This window comes from Dipodomys merriami, unplaced genomic scaffold (assembly GCF_024711535.1).
Source record: "Dipodomys merriami isolate MVZ:Mamm:240054 unplaced genomic scaffold, mDipMer1.0.p SCAF_19, whole genome shotgun sequence".
Classification (NCBI taxonomy): domain Eukaryota; kingdom Metazoa; phylum Chordata; class Mammalia; order Rodentia; family Heteromyidae; genus Dipodomys; species Dipodomys merriami.
The window spans coordinates 19,816,110-19,837,973 of record NW_027203270.1 but is presented as its reverse complement, the minus strand read 5'-3'; the positions used below and the strand labels follow the sequence as shown (position 1 = coordinate 19,837,973).

At 40.5% G+C, this 21,864-nt stretch overlaps 2 protein-coding genes across 16 annotated transcripts in view; one reads left to right on the top strand and one right to left on the bottom strand.

Moving 5' to 3' along the window:
• Ncor1 (nuclear receptor corepressor 1) overlaps positions 1 to 7,620 on the top strand; it is a 171,303-nt gene extending 163,683 nt beyond the window's left edge. For 13 of the 14 annotated variants that reach the window (XM_070027631.1, XM_070027632.1, XM_070027634.1 and 10 more), the window contains 4 exons: positions 1,536 to 1,589; positions 2,463 to 2,684; positions 4,444 to 4,620; positions 6,541 to 7,620. In XM_070027631.1, coding sequence (XP_069883732.1) covers positions 1,536 to 1,589; positions 2,463 to 2,684; positions 4,444 to 4,620; positions 6,541 to 6,728 — 641 coding nt within the window. In that variant the 3' untranslated portion in view covers positions 6,729 to 7,620. The remainder of the gene's footprint in view (positions 1 to 1,535; positions 1,590 to 2,462; positions 2,685 to 4,443; positions 4,621 to 6,540) is intronic. The other variant, XM_070027635.1, reaches the window with a different exon arrangement.
• Ttc19 (tetratricopeptide repeat domain 19) overlaps positions 1 to 21,864 on the bottom strand; it is a 52,059-nt gene that overhangs the window by 16,699 nt on the left and 13,496 nt on the right. The window contains exons 8-10 of one of the 2 annotated variants that reach the window (XM_070027649.1): positions 13,217 to 13,371; positions 11,640 to 11,802; positions 9,647 to 10,893 (exon numbers count right to left, since the gene is read on the bottom strand). In XM_070027649.1, the coding sequence (XP_069883750.1) occupies positions 10,763 to 10,893; positions 11,640 to 11,802; positions 13,217 to 13,371 (449 nt within the window). In that variant the 3' untranslated portion in view covers positions 9,647 to 10,762. Of the gene's footprint in view, positions 1 to 9,646; positions 10,894 to 11,639; positions 11,803 to 13,216; positions 13,372 to 21,864 lie in introns of those variants that run through there. The other variant, XM_070027650.1, reaches the window with a different exon arrangement.

Here is a 21,864-nt window from a genome sequence, read left to right as displayed (position 1 = left end):
CCCCAAGTTATTCAAGTTATTATTTATATGGCCTACTAAATACACACTGAACTTTAAGCTCTGTAAGAAAAAAGAGGCAGCCGGGTGCCAGTAGCTCATGCCTGTAATCCTAGCTACTCAGGAGCCTGAGATCTGAGGATAGAGGTTTAAAGCCAACCCTGGGCAGGAAAGTCTGTGAGACTTTAAATAAATCACTCAGAAAACTGAAGTGGCACAGTGGCTCAAGTGGTAGCTAGCCTTGAGCTGAAGAGCTGAGGAAAGGGTTCAGCCCAGAGTTCAAGCCCCATGACGACAAAAAAGAAAAAAGGGGGCATATTCTGGGTAACTAGTAGTGAAATTATCATTACCTGATTATTTTTTTTATCAGTAAGAAGGTAACTGATTAAATCAGTAATATGTTCAGTAAATATTCATAGAGTATTTTGTCAAGTGAATGCATTATTCTCCACAAACTACTACTAGGCTGTTACTTCAGGTTTAGTTTATTTATTGTTACCTGGACCTTAAGTAGGAAAATTGCTATCCATAGTCATTGTTTCTATACATCTTCCTGGAGATTTTCCCTCTTGCTCTTGTCAGTTTGAAGCTGCTATAAGAAAAGTTATTTTTAGGCACACTCACTCTTCACAGATGGCTGTGATATCCTTTGGTAAAAATCCTCCTGCAGTCTCCTTTGTGGGACATCATTTCTTTGAGCCCCCCACTTCCAACATTCAGACCCTTTTAAAGTTTTTAGCATCAAGTTGGAGGCAATGATGGAAACACTATGTGTCCAAACTCCTTCCCCTTTTGGTTCAAAGTACTTTACTTTATATGTGGTTCTGAGATTTCTGCTACTTTCATTTAAACTGCAACTACAAATTGTGCAATTACAGCCTTTTTTTTTTTTTTTTTTTTTTTTTTTGGTCAGTCGTGGGGCTTGAACTTCTCTGGGCTTGGGCACTGTCCCTGAGCTCTTCAGCTTAAGGCGAGCACTCTACCGCTTGAGCCACAGCGCCACTTCCAGTTTTCTAGTGGTTTATTGGAGATAAGAGTCTCATGGACTTTCCTGCCCTGACTGGCTTTGAACCATGATCCTCAGATCTCAGCCTCCTGTATAGCTAGGATTATAGACAGGAGCCACCAGCGCCCGGCAAAATTGTGCAGTTACTAGGCATGAAATGATCAATAAGAATTGTCTTATTTAGAGATAAGACAAGAGAATGCAAGAAAAGCTTCCCATTAGCTATCGTATGGTAGAGAAATCATGTTTTCATACTGTACAGAGGTAGCTTTCCATTGAATCCATGGTTTCTTTTTCACCAAGAGGCCAGGACTTTTCCATGTCAATGTAGTTCCCTCCCTTTGGTGAGTTACAGTATTCTTGTATTTTGTATTTGCCACCTCACCTGATATTTTTCCCTTTCTCATGCATTAACCGCCCCCCCCCCCATGTAACATGAAAAATAAGGGCTGAGATCATGAAAAGGTTAACAGGAATTTTTAAAAATCTGTATCAACATACAAGATTGTCTCAATCATTTGTTTAAATACAGCAGCTGCTCAGCCAGGAACTGAGATCTTCAATTTGCCAGCAGTTACTACTTCAGGTAAGATTCAAATTATTTGCTTTTGCTATAGAAAGCAATCTACCAGGTGGGGTGGCTCAGACTTGTAATCCTAGCTACTTGTCTGTGGCAAGAATTTTTCATCCCCAGTGACAAAGGGAAGCACAAATAGGAGGACTGCTTGCTTGGGCACAAAATGAGAACCTATCTTGAAAATAATAAAAAGGCAAAAGGGGGCTAGAGCTGTGGCTCAAGTGGTAGAGTATCTGTCTAACAAGCCAAGTACAAAACCTTGAGTTCAATCCATTAAAAAAAAAAAAGTAGTCAATACAACAAATAAAACTGAGTATTAACTATATACCAAGGAAGTGCTCTTTCATGCACATGAGAGAATGAAGGTAAGTATAGACTGGGATGGTGGCTCATGCCTCTATCAGGAAGCAGAGAGAGGATGACCGTATTTCAGAGCCAGCCATCTAAAAGTATCATGCCCTGATTTATCATGGTGGTTGTAATCCACCATGCCCAGCCAAAGGCATGAATAAGACCATAGTCCAGGCCAAGTGAGGCAAAAACAGACCCTATTGGCAAAATAGCTAAAGGAGAAAGGGCTGGGAGGTTATGGCTCAAGTGAGCCACTATAGTGATTGCATATTAGGTGTGGTCCTGGGTTCAAATCCCAGTATTATCATTAAAATGAGCAACAGAAGTGTGGTTTAATGATTCCCTGGGGAGACAGTTTTCCCAGCATCACTTGTGGATGGAGATGGCCTCTGTGTTGGCTCTCTGGTCTTCTCTGACACTTGCCAGAGGCAGTGCAATTCAGTGGGCCCGAGGGCTGAATATCATCTGATTTCCTATGTCCAGATATACCTTTTAACAAGCAGAAATGCATACACTCACTATCTCTTCCAGGCTCAGTAAGCTCTAGAAGCCATTCTTTTGCTGATCCTGCCAGTAACCTTGGTCTAGAAGACATTATCAGGAAGGCCCTCATGGGAAACTTTGATGACAAAGTTGAGGATCATGGAGTTGTCATGTCCCAACCTGTAGGAATAGTGTCTGGTAGTGTCAGCACCTCAGTTGTGACCAGCAGTGAGACACGGAGAGATGACGGGGACCCATCACCTCATTCAGGTAATGTTTCTGTTTTAGTGCCTCTGCTGTCTTTTCTGAGATGAGAAAAAAGGTTGATTGCCAAGGTCTTACAATGGTAGATTTCACCTGTCACCTCTGAAGGTTTTATCCCTTCTATAGTTAAAAAACTGCTGTGCCAGTGGCTTACACTTGTAAATCCTATCTACTCAGGAGGCTAAGATAGGAGGATCATGGTTCCAATCCAGCCCAGGCAGGAAAGTCCCTGAGACTCTAACCAGTAATTGTCAAGAAAAACCAGAAGTGGAGCTGTGGCCTGAGTTCAACCCTCGAGGCTGGCAACCCCCCTTCCCAATTTTTTTTTTTAAACTGCTTATATGTTACCATAACAGAAATAAGAACATTTTACCCAGAATGTTGCCTGCCTAGCCTGAGTTTTTTTGTTTGCATCTTGTCTTTACCTGTACATTTTAGTGAAAGTCCAAGTATAGTTTCATAGCTAATAATTAACTTGAAATAAAGACATCAGGACTCAGGGCTGGAAATGTAGCTTAGTGGTAGAGTGCTAACATTGAGCAAAGACGGGCAAAAAAAGATTAAGAAAACCAGCAGTCATCAGGAAAGGAGAATAAAGATTAAGGAAAGTGATAAATATTAAGTAGTTAAGATTCATTAAGTCTGTTTACAAAGTCTATGGCTTAATTATAACAATCCTGACCATTTTTGGGGGGGAGGGGGGCAGTCCTGGAGCTTGAATTCATTGTCCCTGAGCTTCCTTTGCTCAAGGCAAGTGCTCTACCACTTGAGCTACAGCGCCACTTCTGTTTTTTTTTTGTTTGGTTGGTTTTTTTTTTTACTGGTTATTGGACATAAGACTCTCACAGACATTTTTGCCCAGGCTGGCTTTGAACTGTTACCCTCAGATCTCAGCCTTCTGAGTAGCTAGGATTACAGGCATGAGCCACTGGCGCCCAGCTGGTTTTCACCTTTTAAGAACTGATATATCTTGTTCTTAAAATTCAACAAAATTTCAGTTTTATCTTTAAGCAACAGATTTCACTATTCTAGGTTTACTAGCTGGTCTTCTAGTTTTAAATATGTTTAAAGGTTTTAACGTTGACATCTGTTATGGAATGACAATGATGATACTGGTTGTATAGGCTCAGCTGGGGCTGAGGAAAATGTTTGTTCTGGAGTCTAGTCAAGGGCTTCTCCTCAGAACTGAAGAGCCTAGAAATGTGCAGCATGAAGTGGGTGTCTGTTAAGTTTCTCACTGGAGATTCTGCTTTCTTTGAATAGTGTCTGCTCCACTTGCTTCTCTGAAATTGGGGCAGTGGAGAACAAATGTTTAGGCAAGATTTAAGATCTTTGTCAACCTTATTTCTTTAGCACAGCTGCTGTAAGGCTAGTAAAGAAACTTTGATGTTCCCCAAACTTCATTTCCTTGATCACATTTTTACATGTGTCTATGTGTACCCACACCGTTTCTGGGGCTTGGGTGCCGTCCCTGAGCTTTGTGCTAAAGGCTACCACTCTGCCACTTGAGCTACAGCTTCATTCCTGGTGTTTAATTTGAGGTAAGAGTGTCATGGAATTTCCTGCCTGGTCTGGCTTTGAACTGCAATCCTCAGATATCTCACTCAGCCTACTGAGCAGCTAGGGTTACAGATGTGAGCCACCAGTTCCTGGCCCTTGATCACATGTCCACTTTTGTTTTGGTTACGACAAGTGACAGTTTTGCTGTTTTAAAGTTGAGAACTGAAATGCTGAATCAGTAATTTGATATGAATTTCACTTTTAGGAGTTTGCAAACCAAAGTTGATCAATAAGTCAAACAGCAGAAAATCTAAATCTCCTATCCCTGGTCAAGCCTACTTAGGAACGGAGCGACCCTCTTCAGTCTCCTCTGTACATTCAGAAGGGGATTACCACAGGCAGACACCAGGATGGGCCTGGGAAGACCGACCGTCTTCAACTGGTGAGGAGTCTGCTAAACTGATAGAAAATGCGATTGAAAACAAAGAGAGTTCCTTAAAAGCAGAAACTTCTATAGTTTGAAAGAACTATTTTCCAATTTCTGTTACCATGAATAGTTTCTACTTTCCAAAATAGAAATTCAGGTCATTCTCTCCCCACCCCCCACCCCCCAATCCTGATTGATTGTGGAGCTTTTCCTCTGGGCCTGGGTGAAGTCGTTGGGCTCTTCATGTCAAGGTGAGTGCTCTATCACTTGAACCACAGTACCACTTCTGGTTTTCTGATGATTAATTGGAGACAAGTCTCCCGGATTTTCCTGCCCAGGCTGGCTTTGAACGGCAATCCTCAGATCTCAGACTCCTGAATAGCTAAGGATTACAGGCTAAGGCACTCACACCCACCAGTTTTGGAAGTTTTAATGCAAAGTCTGATTACCATAAACAGAACAACTAATCCCACCCATGTTCCTTCCTCATTCTGTGTCGTGCTTACTGCGAGCCAATGTTTGCTGTTCGCAAAGTGAAAAGTATAGTGCCTGATAAAGGAGTGCTAGTCCTAAAGTGACTCACCTAGCTTTTTATAGAAAGAAATACAAAGAAGTCAGAAACAAGATTTTGTTTTTCAAAAGCTATCCTCTGTAGCACCTGTTAATATCGTCCACTGTGTTTTTGCATTTTTTAAACTGTGAGGATAATTTAAAAAAGGAACTAGGGTATGCTGTGAATTTCAACATTTCAAAGATTTGTATGCTTTCGTGAGGCATTAAATGCACATTATATACCAATCGTCGTGTGCCCTCTCCAACACATAAAAATGACATATATTACACCAGTAAGATTTTAAATTCTCATGCCATGTGTGAAGTAATCATGTACTTTGAAAACTTAAGAGTAATCTTAGACTAATATTGATGCATCTTAAATATCTCTTAGGGAAGGATTTTTTCTTACGCCATTTTATTAAGTAAATTTTATATTATGTCTGGTCTATTTTTAGTTTCTTAAGCTATAGAACTCATTTGGGAAAGCTGTGTCACTTGTTCCTCTAATACTCAAGAAGGGGGGGATTGAGGATCAAGGATAGAGCGTTGAACTTCTCAGACAGAAATGTTTGCAAGACCTTATAAAAAATAAACCATAAGCCAGGTGCTGCTGGTTCTTCATACCTGTTCAGACTTAGGAGGCTGAGATCTGAGGACTCTGGCTGAAAGTTAGCTTGGGTAGAAAAGTCCATGAGATTTCCTATTGCCAATGAACCACCTAAAAGCTTGAAGTAGAGCCGTGATTCAGGTGGTAGAGCAACACCCTTTGATGAAAAAGCTAAGGGACAGTGCCTGGGATTGGAACAACAAAAGTGCCAGCCTAACCAACATAAGGCTCTGAGTTCAAGTCCCAGTTACCACTCCCCCCCAAAAAATAAGCTTTGAAGGGAATTTAGAAATTGACAGAAATTACACTCTGCTCCTTCCCAGTCAGACTTTGTAGGTGAATTGTTCTGCGGCCCATCAGCTGCTGAGGTTACTGGGTATGTTCCCCACCTCTGAGAACTGTACTTTGGGATTATTCTCAAAGCAGTCAAGGAAGTTGTGGGACTACCCAGGAAGACAACTTATATATAGTTACGTTTCAATTCTCCATGGAAATGTGACAGGTAAAGATTGGAAAGTGCAGCCCTTGTTTGTGTTTTGGCTCAGTAGCGCCTACTGATACACTTGCTCATATCAGTCCATGTTATATGGGCTGACTGCCATCTATCACTGATGACACTTCACTGGCCTGTTCACAATTGTATGAAGTTACTTTCATGGTGTCACAGACTTTTAAGTAGGATTACTCTGTCATATAACATTTTACAGAGGGTGGATTGGATGTAATAGCAAGTAGGCTCATGATACTGAAAAAGCTCATTTTTCTTTTGTCAGGCTCAACTCAGTTTCCATATAACCCTCTGACCATGCGGATGCTCAGCAGCACACCACCAACACCCATCGCATGTAACCCATCGGCTGTAAGTCAAGCAGCTCCCCACCAACAGAACCGGATCTGGGAGCGGGAGCCTGCACCGCTCCTCTCTGCACAGTACGAGACGCTGTCAGACAGTGATGATTGAACTTACACAGTGAAGGGACTAGACAGGGTGGGTAGAGAAGGCATGGGGGCAGTTCTAGTGGTTGGTCGGTTTTTAAAATTGCGGGTCAAAAATGTGCCCTCTTGTGATTTGTGCCCAGAGACTTCTCAGCAGAGCCAAGGCATCGATTGATGAAGAAATGACTGAAATTCACTTGGAAAGTCAAATTGGGGGAGGGGGGGGTGGGAGATCCTGCCTCTGATACAGGCAATTCGGTGGATGATAATAGTGGAGGGTTGAAATGTAGAGTTTTTAAAAAGTGGACAATTCATGTTCTTACATCTGTTTGTAAAGAAAAGCATAATGTCTTTAAATTACTCTTCTGTAAATAGATGACCTTTTTGCAGTGTATCCCCTTGCTGTAGTATCTGGTGTACTTACATGCAAATCAGCGTATCAATGTTGGGGGTAATTTTAAAAAAATCTTTTCATCTATCTTTTTTAACCATAGCCTTCTAAACAACCTCATACAGCCTAATTACATAATGTTGGCTGTCACGGGCATTGTACTTTTTATCTGATTTTATTTCCTCTAAATTTAGCTTCCCAGTGATATTTAAAATCTTGTGGGAAATGTTTAGATTTTTAACAGACTGTCATATAAAATCTAGACATTAAGGTCAAAAGGTAATAGCAAGAAAATTCTGCCATTTTGTAAATTTCCAGTGGAGGTTTTTTTTTTTTTTTTAAGTAACACTGAAAAAATATTGCTGCATGGGTATATTGTAGTTCAGTTTTTAAAGTTTTAAGGCTTTTTTGAGGCATACCTCAACTGTTACGCACACTGGTGATTAACCATGCCCTTTTCTTCTGCATCTGATGCAGCCCAATAGAGCTTTTGTTTTGAAATAAATTTGACTACCCTGTCCATAGAGCTACAGTAGATTATTTGTGATTTAAGGCTCTTTGTGTCTCAGGTTTCAAAAGATTAGTTTGGCCTACATAGTTCTTAAGAGTGTAAAAAATGATTTGTGTAGTACCTCAGGCTTTTAGACTAAACTTTATACTGCACCCTGACAAGCCTTAGGGTGAACATGCAGTTCTTTACCATATCTATGCCAGCGCTTACTCTGCTTCCTTAGGACAAGAGATGTAATGTTATTTTACATCAAGGTGCAAATAATTTAAAAATATTGAACTGTAAATTAATTATGGTACTGAAGAGTCAAGAGTTTTATCCTCCACTATTAAGAATTGCTTGCAGATTTTTTTTTTGCATTTTTTTCATAACTTAATCATAGCATTTAAGCACCCTCCCACAGCATACAGAAGAATGCCGCTGGTAACTGGAAAGGGGAAGAGATAGAGCTCTCAGGACAGTTAGCATTAGCACTTTACAGCATTTCATGAACACCTACGCTTTTAAATGAAAATACGAAAGCAGCACTATGACTGAAACCACTGACTAAAACACCCTCTCTCCTCCTTATTGCCTATATCCCTGTTGTCTATAATCTCTATTATGGAGACACAGGCTCAATACTTTGCACATATTCAACAAGTGACAAAAACAGGCCATAGCCCACGTTTGTCTGGACTCAAAGCCTTTCTACTTGTCACTTCCATTCTTGAACTCCTAAGGTCCTCAAGATCAAGGAAGTGGTCAGAGCTCCTATTACTTGGAAAGTTGATACCTTTATAATAGTATTCATAAAAGGAATGGAAATCATTACATGTTCTAATAGTTTTCTGCTGAAAGTTTTTCAGGTACTGGCAATATTCTACAACTCATTAATAATTTATACTGCCATTTGACCCCCAAACAGATGATTGATATTTTTCTATGATCCTGAGGGTCTTGAGGTATTCAGAGTTGGGTTAGTGTCTAAAATAAGTCTTGATTTATTATTCTTGCAGTTCCACTTCTAGACCCCAGGGTGTGCTGCTGCTACTAACCACTCACACCACCCTAATAACAATGGTTTGTTATCAGCTGGAGAAGAGATTGCAAAATGGAGATGAACTCCAATAGCATTTCTTAGTTGAACACAATGAAAGGAGAAATTCTTATGTTGCTTACCTAATGAAGCAAACCTGAGATGGGTGGAGGTGCACCTTTTACCATGGCCAGCACAGCACTGAGTGAATGGTGACTTACTGACCTTACCTGCAAACCCAAGGCATAATTCTTTGCAGGCTAAGATTCAGTCTTCGGACTACATCCTTAATGCATGATTTTTTTTTTTTCACAACCAGAACTAAACTAATGTCTTCCAATATTGTTCATAGAAATATTCTGATAGTCAATTTTCCAGTGCATGTTTGTAATTGGACATTTCCTATTGCTTTAATTTGGTATGTTGAGTGCTTCTAATTTGAATACACTTATGCTCTGAAAACTCCAGTGACAGTACAGTTAAAAATTAGACTATTTTAAACAATTCAAGCCAATCAGTAAAGGAAATGAGTATTTGTTTCACTACCTTGCTTTTTACAACAGTGCAAATGAACATTAGTAAGAACACCCACATGAAGGGATTGTCATTCTGAAAACTCCTACTGAGTTTTTCCAGCACCGGGACCATGAAAAGAATCATTGTGAAGAATTAAAAATTCTTAAATAAAACTTATAGTGAAAAACCTAACTTTCAGTAACCTTTGCAATTGTAAAAGGTAAAACATTGTCTACGCACAGGTGAGTGAGTGGTTGGCATTAAGACTGGATTACACTGAAACTTACCTCTCTCAGGGTTAGACTTAGTGGTAGAGTACCAGCCAAGCAAGCTGAAACAGAGGCACTGAGTTCAAACCCTGGTACAGAAAGATGGAAAGAAATTTTCATCTGTAGACTATAAAAGTCTAGTTTAATTTCTAAGGATTTGGGCCGTAGGTTTTTTAACAAGATTTAAACAAGTCATTTTTCTGTGAGAAATTCAAATATTACGGGAATACACACAATATTGTTGTGTAGTCTCTAGTTTATTATGAAAAGATTTTTCCAATATTTAAATAATGAACCAAACTTGACACACCACCTCAAAAGTGTTCCTTCATAAAACCTAAAAAGCTGCCTTTTCCCTTAAACAAATGGCTATTTGCAAGATACGGTGATACGCCATCTGTGTATCTGTGTATTTACATGTTTTGAAACAGTGTGATGAAACTCAAAGTAGTATGGCAGCTTACTAAGTCATCTGACTAGATACCCATATAGCTACAAAAGGATTCTCATTTCTTCCCCCCTTTACAGATGAGGAAACAAAATAAGAAAGCTAGGACTGTGATCCAGGTCACTGGTTATACTATGTTCTCAGCACAAGAGGGAGTGACTGCAAGGCTACAGGTGCAGGAGCTTGTTCTTAGTCAAAAGGTCTAGAGTACATTCTGGGTTTCTTTACAGCTCTTTAAAGAGGATCTCAGATGACTGTTGAAACTTCAATAGGAAAGGAAGTTGACTGCTCACATAGCACTGACAAGGCAAGAGGCTGCATCCTTCCTTCTTTCCCTCATCATGACAATACTAACTTTATAGCCATAGTAGCCATAATTTGCCATCAGTTAGGTACTATACTTTCAAGTCCCCAATTCCCCCTAAAACTTTATGCTGGCTGCCAAAGGCCAACTAAGGAATTACTTTTCTTCCTTTGTGCATGAAGTCCCACGCTGTGCTTCAGGAAAGGGCTTTATCAGAGAAAAATTCACCAAAATCCTCTTCTGCCACGAGACATGTGGCTCTAAGAAGTCAGCCAGATATTGATATAGTAAGAGATGGGCAGCAAATCAGTAAACATATGGCCAGGTATAATGATGGTATCCCTCACCCCAAGAGAACACTGGCCCATCTCAATCTATAATTATACTTAGACTGGCCGAGACAGTAACTAATCACACAGTATTACAGAAAACATTGGTCTTTAGAAGTCATAATCATTCGATGGTGAATGTTGTTTTTCCTTTAAAAACTTAGTGGCAATGTATACAACTTATCCTTCACCCAGGCTAACTTGAGCTATTCCTTGGATTACTAAAAATCCCCCCTTCCCTACACCAAAATGAACTTAAAAGCTTGGTAAAATTCAGTCAAGTCTACTTTTTCTCGACAGTTCAGCCAATTCTTCCCTGATGTGCTGTACAGAAACCTCATCCCTTTTCAGCTCTGCTTGCTTCAGTGCTTCCTGGTAGATCTCTTTTGCTTGTGTATATCGTTCTAAAATAGCCCAAAGAGAAGGGAGAAGAACAAGAAAACTTGTTTTCAAAGTAATTCTAAAGAGAAAGCACTAATGAGGGCACAGGTTTTACAGTGTGCTAAGTGAGTGGTGCTGTCTGGTTTCATCTCTCCTTGACAAGCCAACAGAAGCTAGACATTAGCTCATGTGTAAAACTAAAAGCTACCAAGTTGCTGTGGGATTCCTAACTGCCCTTTCCTGGTGTGCCACAGGGTCCTCAAATACACTTAGAGAGGATTATCATTGTAAAGTATTCTCTAACTTCATACAGTTCAACTGGCTAGCACAGAAATACAGAAGTTTTTTTTTTTTTTTTGGGGGGGGGGGTTTGGGTCCGGTCGTGGGGCCTGAACTCTGGGCCTGGGCGCTCTCCCTCAGCTCTTCAGCTCAAGGCTAGTGCTCTACCACTTGAGCCACAGCACCACTTCTGGCTTTTTTCTTTTTGCTTATGTGGTACTGAGGAATCGAACCCAGGGCCTCAGGCATGCAAGGCAAGCGCTCTACCACTGAGCCATCTCCCCAACCCCAGAAATACAGAAGTTTTACAGGTTAGGAATACAACTCATCAACCTAACACATACTGTTGTTTTTGCCCTAACAACTAACCTTTTAATTTAGAAATTTCTTCACTGTTCCTTACCCCATCTAAATATAATTTCACATACTTATAAACTCAGTAACACTTTTTCCCTCAAAGCAAGCCACTCAAGTTTTCACTACTACCTACCTCTGTGCATCAGAATTGCAGCTAGATTACTGAGCACCATGTGCAGCTCAGGATGGTTTATTTCTCTTGCCAGATCTGATGCTCTTTGCATATAAAGATAGGCCTCATCAAAGTGGCCCTGTGCATCCAGGGCAGTAGCAAGGTCACTCATCAGCACAATAGTCTAGAGAGAGAAAGAGCCTTTTCTTAAAAAAAAAAAATAAGCAATATCATATGTTAGTTTGGAGTTTATTAAACTGAAAATACAAAGATTCCAACTTTCCCAGCATTTCATGAATGGCCATAATATTAAATTTAAGACTATAACAAAAAAATCTAGACACTAGAAAATGGGATGAGTACTATTAATCCACCTAATTATCAAATTTGAAGTACCAAGTAAAAAATAAAAGAAGTTATAGTATGACTGTATGATTCTACTGAAGGTTCAACAATTTTGAGAAACTAGCAAGCCTTAGTATATTATATTGTTCCATCTGGTGATCATGAGTCTCATTAAAAGGAAGTAGAATTTTTCTGGCTCATACCTGTAATCTTAGCTACTCAGGAGGCTGAGATCTGAAGATTGTGGTTCAAAGGCAGCCTATGAGACTCATCTCCAATTAACCACCAAAAAAAAAAAAAAAAAAAAAACTAGAAGTAGAGCTGTGGCTCAAATGGTAGAGTGCTAGCCTTGAACACAAAAGCTCAGGGACAACATTCAAGCCATGAGTTCAAACCTCAGGACAGGCAACAAAACACTATTAAAGTCTTAGATTCCTTCTCTAGACAATTCATAACTCAGATTCCCTTCTTTAACATTCACAAAACCATCCTTAACTCAAATAATTTTAAGGAGAAATAAGGTATTAATTCATTGTGTTTATTCTAACAGAAAACTGTGCATGTTCTTAAATTCTGTAACCGTCTATAGTCTACTGAATTCCCCCTCCCTCCTCAGTTCCTGTAAGAAAGGACAAGGGAGGCAAGGCTACTTCATGTATCAGTTTCTTGTCATTCTAATAGGGGGAGGGGTAACTGCAGCCTCCATTCTGTATAATCTGAAGTCACAGAAGCAGTTACCTAGTTAGAATTGCCTTGTAGAAGGTAAGGTCAATCAATCATCTGTGCAAACCATGACTTATGAAAAAGGTTCTGGGCAGACCCAATGTTTTCCAAACAGTTTCTTTTAGTGGTAGGAAACAAAATGAATCAGGAATGCAAGGACTAAAAACATCTAAGAAACATCTTCTGATTCTGCTTTTTGGCAGTACTGGGGTTTGAACTAAGGGCTGCACACTTGCTAGGCAGGTGCTCTATTCCCCAGCTCTTTTTTTACTTTTCTAAGTTATTTTTCAGATAAGGTCTCTGGTTTTTGTCTAGAGCCTGCCTGCTTCCACCATGGCTAGAAGATCGCATGCCACCATACCCAGCTTGTTGGCTGATAGTTGGTCTCATTAACTTACTTAGCCCAGGGGGGTATCTTAACTGCATCTCTCCTGATCTCTACTTTCTAAGTATCTGATTTACAGGAACGAGCCTCAGTGCCTGACACCATTATTTTTGAAGACTTCATTTTGTATATTTTCTTCTATTACCTGTGGGTGTCTTTCTCCTTGTATTTCTTGAGATATCTGCAGGGCTTTTTCATACATTCTTTGTGCCTGTGATGGTTGCTTGGAGAACAGCAGGTAGCGTGCACAGGAGTCTAAGCACATGCCCAGAAGGAGGCGTGTATTGGCTTTTTCTTCCACTAAGAAGGAAGTAAGCATTGTAGGCATGTAACAAGTACACAATAGAAAGTATGGCAGTTAAGCAACCTACCTCATCATTTTGGTTACTAAGACCCATTGAATGTCTCAGGTCACTTCGATGTACTCTTAGCTTTACACTGAGGGAAGGGCATTTAGGTGGACTAGCATCCAGTAAGATAACATTCCAGACTGGCTGCAATCATAGAACTTCCCCTACATTTTAAGTAGATTAATTAAGAATCATAAATGATCCATAGGTCAATTTCAATTTGAAACTAATAATTTTCAGCAGAAACAGATTGAAATAAACCCTAAGTCAATTTGTTCTTAAAAAAAAAAAAAAAAAAAAAAGCAGCACATTTGAAAACACTCAAATTCGGAAAAGTATCATTTAAGTAACTTTTAACCCAGCTTAAGAACTGGAGAACACCAACCTAAAAAACACTAACCAATATCAGCTTTCATAAGGCTTGAGACCCAAATAATGTAGAAAAGGTAATGAGCAAGATTGAATGGAAGTTCTGCAAACAACTCAGCAGGAAGTAAATGTTTACATTAAAGTTTAGAGGCAGGGGTATCCTCAAGCTAATTTTATGTAGCTATCAGACATCCCAGTGAAATGTCCACTTGGGCTCCCTGACCAGCAAAGCTTATCATTTAGAGCAAACTGTTCCACATCAAGATTTTCAGAAATTTACAAATGGCACATGGAATTTACATAAAACTAAATAATAGGAAGACCAATTACTAAAGATAAGAGATTATGTAACAGTTACGGTGAGTTTTGAAAGGGTGGAGGTAAAAAAGCTTCTCTAAAGTAGACATAGCAAATTACTTGCTTTTATTTAGTCACATACAAAAGGTCAATATCTTAAAAATTAGGAATAGTTTTAAATAGACCACCTTACAAGTTTGTTTCAAAGAAATATAACAATATTTTTTGCAAACAAGCTATTTATGGAAAAATATAAGTTAGACTACACATGTTACATGTAAGGATAATCTCTATTAAAAGGGAATATTACAAGTATCTAAGCACTCTTTAAGAAGCTGTGCAGGGCTGGGAAGGTGGCTCAGTGGTAGAGCGCTTGCCTTGCATGCCTGAGGCCCTGGGTTCGATTCCTCAGTACCACATAAGTATAAAGAAAAAAAAACCGGAAGTGGTGCTGTGGCTCAAGTGGTAGAGTGCTAGCCTTGAGCTGAGGAGCTGAGGGACAGTGCCCAGGCCCAGAGTTCAGGCCCCACGACCGGACCCAAAAAGAAGCTGTGCAAAATGTTATTAAAACACATAATGAGCCAGGCGCCAGTGGCTCACACCTGTAATCCTAGCTACTCAGGAGGCTGAGAATTGAGGATCATGGTTCAAAGCCAGCCCAGGCAGAAAAGTCTGTGAGACTCTTATCTCCAGTTAACCAAGAAGTGGCACCGTGGTTCAAGTGGTAAAGTGCTCATGTTGAGCTGAAGAGCTGAGGGACAGCGCCCAGGCCCAGAGTTCAAGACCCACAACCAACAGCAACAAAACCCCCCACAAAGAATGAGATAAATTTGTATCCCTGTGTGTGCAACCTGTGTACAAGTCCATGAAGAAAAATTTGTAACATATTTGAAATTTAGAGTATCTCACAGCTATTAAAATTCATATTCGAGAATATTTAAAAACAAGGGAAAATGTTCAACACACACCAAAGATGTCACGGAACAAAATTATATGACTATTTTAATACTGAACACAAGGTGCTCCAAAAATAACAGCCATGTATTATTTCTGGGGATTTGTAGTTTTTTGTTTTTGACACAGTCTTGCTTAACAGCTCAAATTCACAAGATAACCTTGCCAGGCCTTGAACGCCTAATAACAGAAACTTATGCTTAAAAAAAAATAATTCCTGAATGTCCAAAACAGATTCCTATGCAGCATTTTTTCTAAGAATGGTTCAGTATATGTAATCTATCAGTATATCAGACTACACAAACAGATTAAAAAGGAATTTGGTGAAGTTCTGTAACAATCCATATACATTAATAAAAATAAGTTTACATTAGTACAAGGGTATACTTTAGGACTTGAGCACAGACTTCTGAATACATGCATATACATACACACCAATAACAACATAAGAAAGACTCCAAGGGTCTTCAAAAGTAAAAGTACCTCTTTCCCAAATTCCAAGAACATTTCCAATTTCTGCTAACCTGAATCTCCTTAGTCCATCAGCATTTCCTGGGACAAAATGATTTTAGTGAAGGAGGAAAGCAGAATTAAGCCTAAGATTTTTGGTTCCAGTTTGAAACTTGTGTTTCATACGCTAAAAACATTACATATATAGCAAGAATCCTCTTACATGCATATTTGAGCTTCCAAGGGACAAACAAAGTAGAAAGTAGTAAGAGCCTGGTTTTTAATGGTCTTACAGAGTGGCCTGAGTGTTTCCGTATCAAAGAATTAAAGTCACAACTTGCACAAAATGGAGAATCATATCTAAATACTTGAATAAAACAAATTCCCTGCATGCATATTCTTTCTTAAACATCTGCACAGTATTTTATCAACTCTGGACACATCAATGTTTGAGAAAATGGTCACTGTATGAATTTCTTCCACTGGAACTAAGAGCTCCCTGATGAGGTGACTTTTTATGAAAACTGTCACTGGTGCCCAGTGCCCTGGTCTGACATGAACAGGCTTAGTTCCTCACTGAATGGTTTAAAGAATGAGCAGAAGCCAGTGCCGATGGCTCATGCTTATAATCCTAGCTACAAAGGAGACTAAGCTCAGCCTGAAAAATCTCAGTTCAAAGCTAGTCCAGGCAAGAAAAGTGGAGCTGCTAGCTCACGTGGTAGAGTGCCAGCCTTGAGCAAAAAAGCCAAGATCAAGATCCAGTACCACTAGCACAAACTAGAAAACAGTAAACTAGAAAAAAAAGGCATTTTTTTTATGAATCTGAAAACTCAATAAAGAGAAGTCACTCCAAATTTAATGAGAAAAGGTTAGATCAGGATGGGAAGAAAACTATAGACTCTTGAGTAAGGTAACAGGAATTAAAGTTGACATCAGAGGTGGATTCAAGATGCCCAGGCTGGCCAGGCGCCAGTGGCTCATGCCTGTAATACTAGCATCTCAGGAGGCTGAGATTTGAGGATGACAGTTCAAAGATAGCCTGGGCAGAAAAGTCCATGAGACCAGAAAATGGGAAGTGGTGCTGTGTCTCAAAATGGTACAGTGCTAGCTAGCCTTGAGTGAAAAGACTCAGGGACAGCACCCAGGCCCTGAGTTCATGCTCCACAACCAACAAGAACAAAATACAAAAAACATGGCCAGGCTGCCCACAGGAATATGAAGATACCCAGCAACTAATGGCAGATCCAGGCTTGAGCAACACTTGTTTTAATGTGAGCATTTCTGGTTTCTAGGATTCCTTCCCCCATTGAGGGAAGGACTTAAAATTTTAAACTAGTCTTCTGGGAACACTCAATAACAGCACCTAAGTTTATTTCAGAAACAAGATTATCCTAATGCAGGCATACTGGGAACATGCTTACACACTTTGAAACATTGGGTTAATTCCCATATTGGAGATATATGGTTCTATCACAGATCCAAGGACTAACCCACAGGATGCATTAGTAAGTAATGCTGCTAGCAAAGTAAGACCAAGGAATCTTAAGCCCTAGAAACAAAAACACAGCTAACCCATATGCAGTGAAAAACACATTTAAAAGCAACCCACTCATCCAGGGTGCATCACTTTATATTGCCAAGACTTCTTCCTTTTTGTTTTCATCTAATGAAGTTTCAAAAATATCATGAATCAAAACCTAGACATTTTCAGCCCTTTGATAAAGGCACATTAGCAAATAACTGTCCTGATTTATGGTTGTACAACATGCAAAGAGGCTAGTAGAATCTAGGTTGTTGTAAAATACGTAAACTTTCCATCTGCTCACTTCCCACTCTATGGTTGAGGTATAAAGTGCTGTGAATGAAGGCAGTCAGGGTTGGCTACAGGGATGTGGGTGTTTTTGTTTTTATTTGTGTGGATTTTGAGGTTTGAACTCCAAGCCTTAAGCTTTTGTTAAGGTTTCTTGCTTGTCTGGTTCTTTATCACTTAAGTCACATCCCCAGCTCTCTCTCTCTCTCTCTCTCTCTCTCTCTCTCTCTCTCTCTGTGTGCGCGCGCGCACTTGCAGTGTGTGTGTGTCTGTGTGTGTGTGTGCGCGCGCGCGCACTTGCATGCTGGGGTCCTAGGCCTTAACTCAGGGCTTTTACTCAAGGCTGCTGCTCTACCACTTGAACCACAGCTCAACTTCAGCTTTTCTTGGTCATCTAGTGGAGATAAGAGTCTGACAGACTTCCTGCCTAGGCTGGCTTTGAACTACGATCCTCAGATTTCAGCTTCCTGAGAAGCTTAGGATTACAGGAGTGAGCCACTGGTGCCCATCTTCCTATTTTATTATGTTTTTTGTCAGTCGTGGGGCCTGAATAAATTAACTTTGGGCATGGGCTCTGTCCCTGAACTCTTCGGCTCTTCAAGACTAGTGCTCTACCACTTGAGCCACAGCATCACTTCCAGCTTTTTCTGCTTATGTGGTGCTGAGGAATCGAATCCAGGACCTCATGTATGCAAGGTAAGCACTCCACCACTGAGCCACCTTCCCAGGCCCTTTTTTTTTTTTTTTTCATGAAGAAAGCTACTATTTTAGGAGCTCCTTGCCCTCCTTTTTATACAAAGGGTCTTACTATGTTTCCCAGCCTGGCCTCAAGACGCTCTTCTACCTCTCCTACGTGGTGGGAGTATACACATTTGCCATCACACACAATTCTCTTCTGCCCCTTTTTTGGCAATACTGGGGTTTGAACTCAGAACCTCATTCATGCTTGCTAGGCAAGTGCTCTGCTAAACCACATCTTCAGCCCTTTTTGCACTGGTTATTTTGATAGTCTCACCTTTTGTCAATAAACTCTCCTAAACTATGATCCTATCTGCCAGCTATGCACCACCATGCCCAGCTTCTTCCCTTGAGATAGAATCTTGCAGATTTTTTCTTGGCCTGCAACCAATATCCACAGCCTCCTAGCTAGATGAGAGGTGTACAGCACTGTATGCAGTATTGGCTGAAAGGGGATTTTGTTTGTGGGCCTAGGGTAACCTCAGACCATGATCCTCCCAATCTCACTCTCCCAAGTAACTAGGATTACAGGCAAGAGCCACCAGTGCTCAGCCCCTAATTGTCATCTCTGTCAAGTACTCAAATGAAAAGACAAGCTATAAAAAGATATACAGCTGTGGGCTGGGAAGGTGGCTCAGTGGTAGAGCGCTGGCCTTGCATGCCTGAGGCCCTGGGTTTGATTCCTCAGCACTACACAAGCAAAAAGAAAAAAGCCAGAAGTGGCGCTGTGGCTCAAGTGGTAGAGCGCTAGCCTTGACCTAAAGAGCTGAGGGCCCAGGCCCAGGCCCAGAGTTCAGGCCCCACGACTGGACCCAAAAAAAAAAAGATATACGGCCCACAAAAATACAAGAATCTCAAACACATAAAAAAGACTTTTATATGCCACTAAGAAAAAGACATCCCTAAACAATGAACAAAGGACACAAGACAGGGCTCAATGGCAGGACACATGCCTACATGTATTAGGTCCAGGGTTCCATCTCCAGCACCACCAAAAATAAGCAAAAGATTTGAAGAGACAATTTCAGAGCAAGAAATCTTAAAAGCCAATAAATATGTGAAAGACACCCTATTTCCTGAGAAAGAAGGCATACTGAACCCAAAATGACATTCCTTTTCACATTCATCAGACTCTCAAAATACTTTACATCTTAGCCGGGTGCTCAGGACTCACATATGTAATCCTAGTTACTTGGAAGGTTGAAATGGGTGAGCATTATGATTTGAGGCCAGCCTGGGCAAGAAAGTTCTTGAGACCCTTCCTTCTCAACCCCAGAGCTATGACAGTGGACAGGGAAACACCCAGTATCAGCTCTAAAAGGAAGCCTGAAATACGTGGATCATGACACATGTCCCTGCTTGCTGGGGCAGGAAATGAGAAGAATTCAAAAATAACCAGTGCAAAAAAGGGTTAGGAGTATAGCCTGCCTAGCAAGCATAAGATCCTCAGTTCAAACCCCAGTATCACCAAAAGAAAAAAGGTAAGTCTAACATAGAGCAACAGGAATGCTAATACATTATGAATGAAAATGTATACTGGTTGGAAGTGGTGCTGCTGTAGGTCAAGTGGCAGAGCGCTAGCTTTGAGCGGAAGAGCTGAGGGACAGCACTCAGGCCCAGAGTTCAAGCCTCACGACTGACCAAAAAGAAAAAAGAAAGCAAGACCCACTGGGTTCTTGTGGCTCATCCATGGAATCCTTTCTATTCAGTAGGCTATCTGAAGATCATGGTTCAAAGCCAGTTCAGGCAGAAAATCCTCAAAACTCTCATCTCCAATTAACTAGCAAAAAACCAGAAGTGGGGGTGTGGCTAGAAGTGGTAGAAATGGTACAGCACCAGCAAAAAAGCCAAATGAGCCCACAGTTCAAGCTCCATTATCAGTAGACACACATATAAGCTAGAACTCATTAAAAAAATAAGACTAGAGGCATAGCTCAAGTATCATCTTCTGAGCACCACCTTCTGTCAGAGCAGTAAATATAGGAGTCAAACCATCTAATAAATTTCATTTGCACATTAAATTGTAAAACATTCTTACATAGTGTTAATGTGTACTCGTCATAGACTGTATTTAATTCTCATAACAACCCAACGGGGAAGGTTCTATTATTCTTATTTTACTGATACTGAAATTGAGAACAGAGGAGTTAAAAAACTTAACCACAATGACACTACCTAATGATGGCACATCTGTGGCAGATTCTGGATTCAAACCTGGGTTCCAGACTTTAAGTACTCGTGTCCAAAATTACTTTGGTTATTAAAGTACAAAAATGAACAAAATGTTAAAGAGGAAGTAGAGAAGGGGATGTAAAAATCTTTTACTAATTTAAAGGATACACAAAGTTTAAATGTTATAAATTTAGACAACTGGGGCTGGGAAGGTGGCTCAGTGGTAGAGTGCTTGCCTTGCATGCATGAGGCCCTGGGTTCGATTCCTCAGCACCACCTAAGCAGAAAAAGCCCGAAGTGGCACTATGGCTCAAGTGGTAGAGTGTTATCCTTGAGCTGAAGAGCTGAGGGACAGTGCCTGGGCCCAGAGTTCAGGCCCCACAACCAACAATAAGAAAAAGAAAAAGACCAAGTGCCAGGCACTGCTGGCTCATGCCTATCATCCTAGCTACTCAGGAAGCTGAGGTCTGAGGATTGCACTTGGAAGCCAGCCCGGACAGGAAAGTCCCCATGACTTTTCTTATCTCCAAATAACGCCCAGAAAACTAGAAGTGGAGCTGTGGTTCAAAATGGTAGAGTACTAGCTTTGAGTAAAAAAAGCTCAGGGACAGAGTCCAGGCCCTGAGTTCAAGCCCCACAACCAGGAGCTGGGGGGCAGGGGGGATGACCCTAAATGACCTAACACATTAATGTTGATCTAAAGTTATAGACAATGAATTTAGCAAAGGAACAGATGGAGACATGTAACTTAAATAATTCCTAGTTTTCTGACTGTATAATTAAAAATCCTGATGTAGTGTATATTAACTGAAAAGGAACCATTTCAGTAAATTATCTAGAATCAAATTTTTAAAAATGGATGTCACATCTAGATGAAGAAAACTATACACAGGAACTGTACTATGTTCCACACTGGAAGGCCCAATAACACAGTTTGCTAACAGGGCAGCTGTTTGCCCCAGTGTCTTTTCTTTTATCATGACTCATGTCCTCTGTTAGAAATAGATATTGCAGGGGCTGGGAAGGTGGCTCAGTGGTAGAGTGCTTGCCTTGCATGCATGAGGCCCTGGGTTCGATTCCTCAGCACCACATAAGCAAAAGGAAAAAAGCTGGAAGTGTAGAATGCTAGCCTTGAGCTGAAGAGCTGAGGGACAGCGCCCAAGCCCAGAGTTCAGGCCCAACGACCGGACCCAAAAAAAAAAAAAAAAAAAAAAAAAAGGATACTGCTGAGTATAGTCATTATGGTAATTCCATTCTTCTCCCCAGGGTGGGAATGTGACTTAAGTGGTAGAGAGTTTGCCTCACGTGCATGAAGGCCTGGGTTTGATTCCTCAGTACCACATAAAGAAAAAAAGCCTGAAGTGGCGCTATGGCTCAAATGGTAGAGTGTTAGCCTTGAACGAAAGAAGCTCAAGGAAAGTGCCCAGGCCAGAGTTCAAGGCCCAGGACTGGCAAAAAAAAAGAATCAAAAAATCAAAAATATCCATTCCTCTCCCAAAAACTGGGTTAGAAATGGCATGTAACAAGGAGATATGACAAAGTAAACAGGACTTGAGAAACAAAGGACTTCCACTCATTTTGTCGTATCATTACTAATGACTCCATGTTCTTGACCGTGTGTGTGTGTGTGTGTGTGTGTGTGTGTGTGTGTGT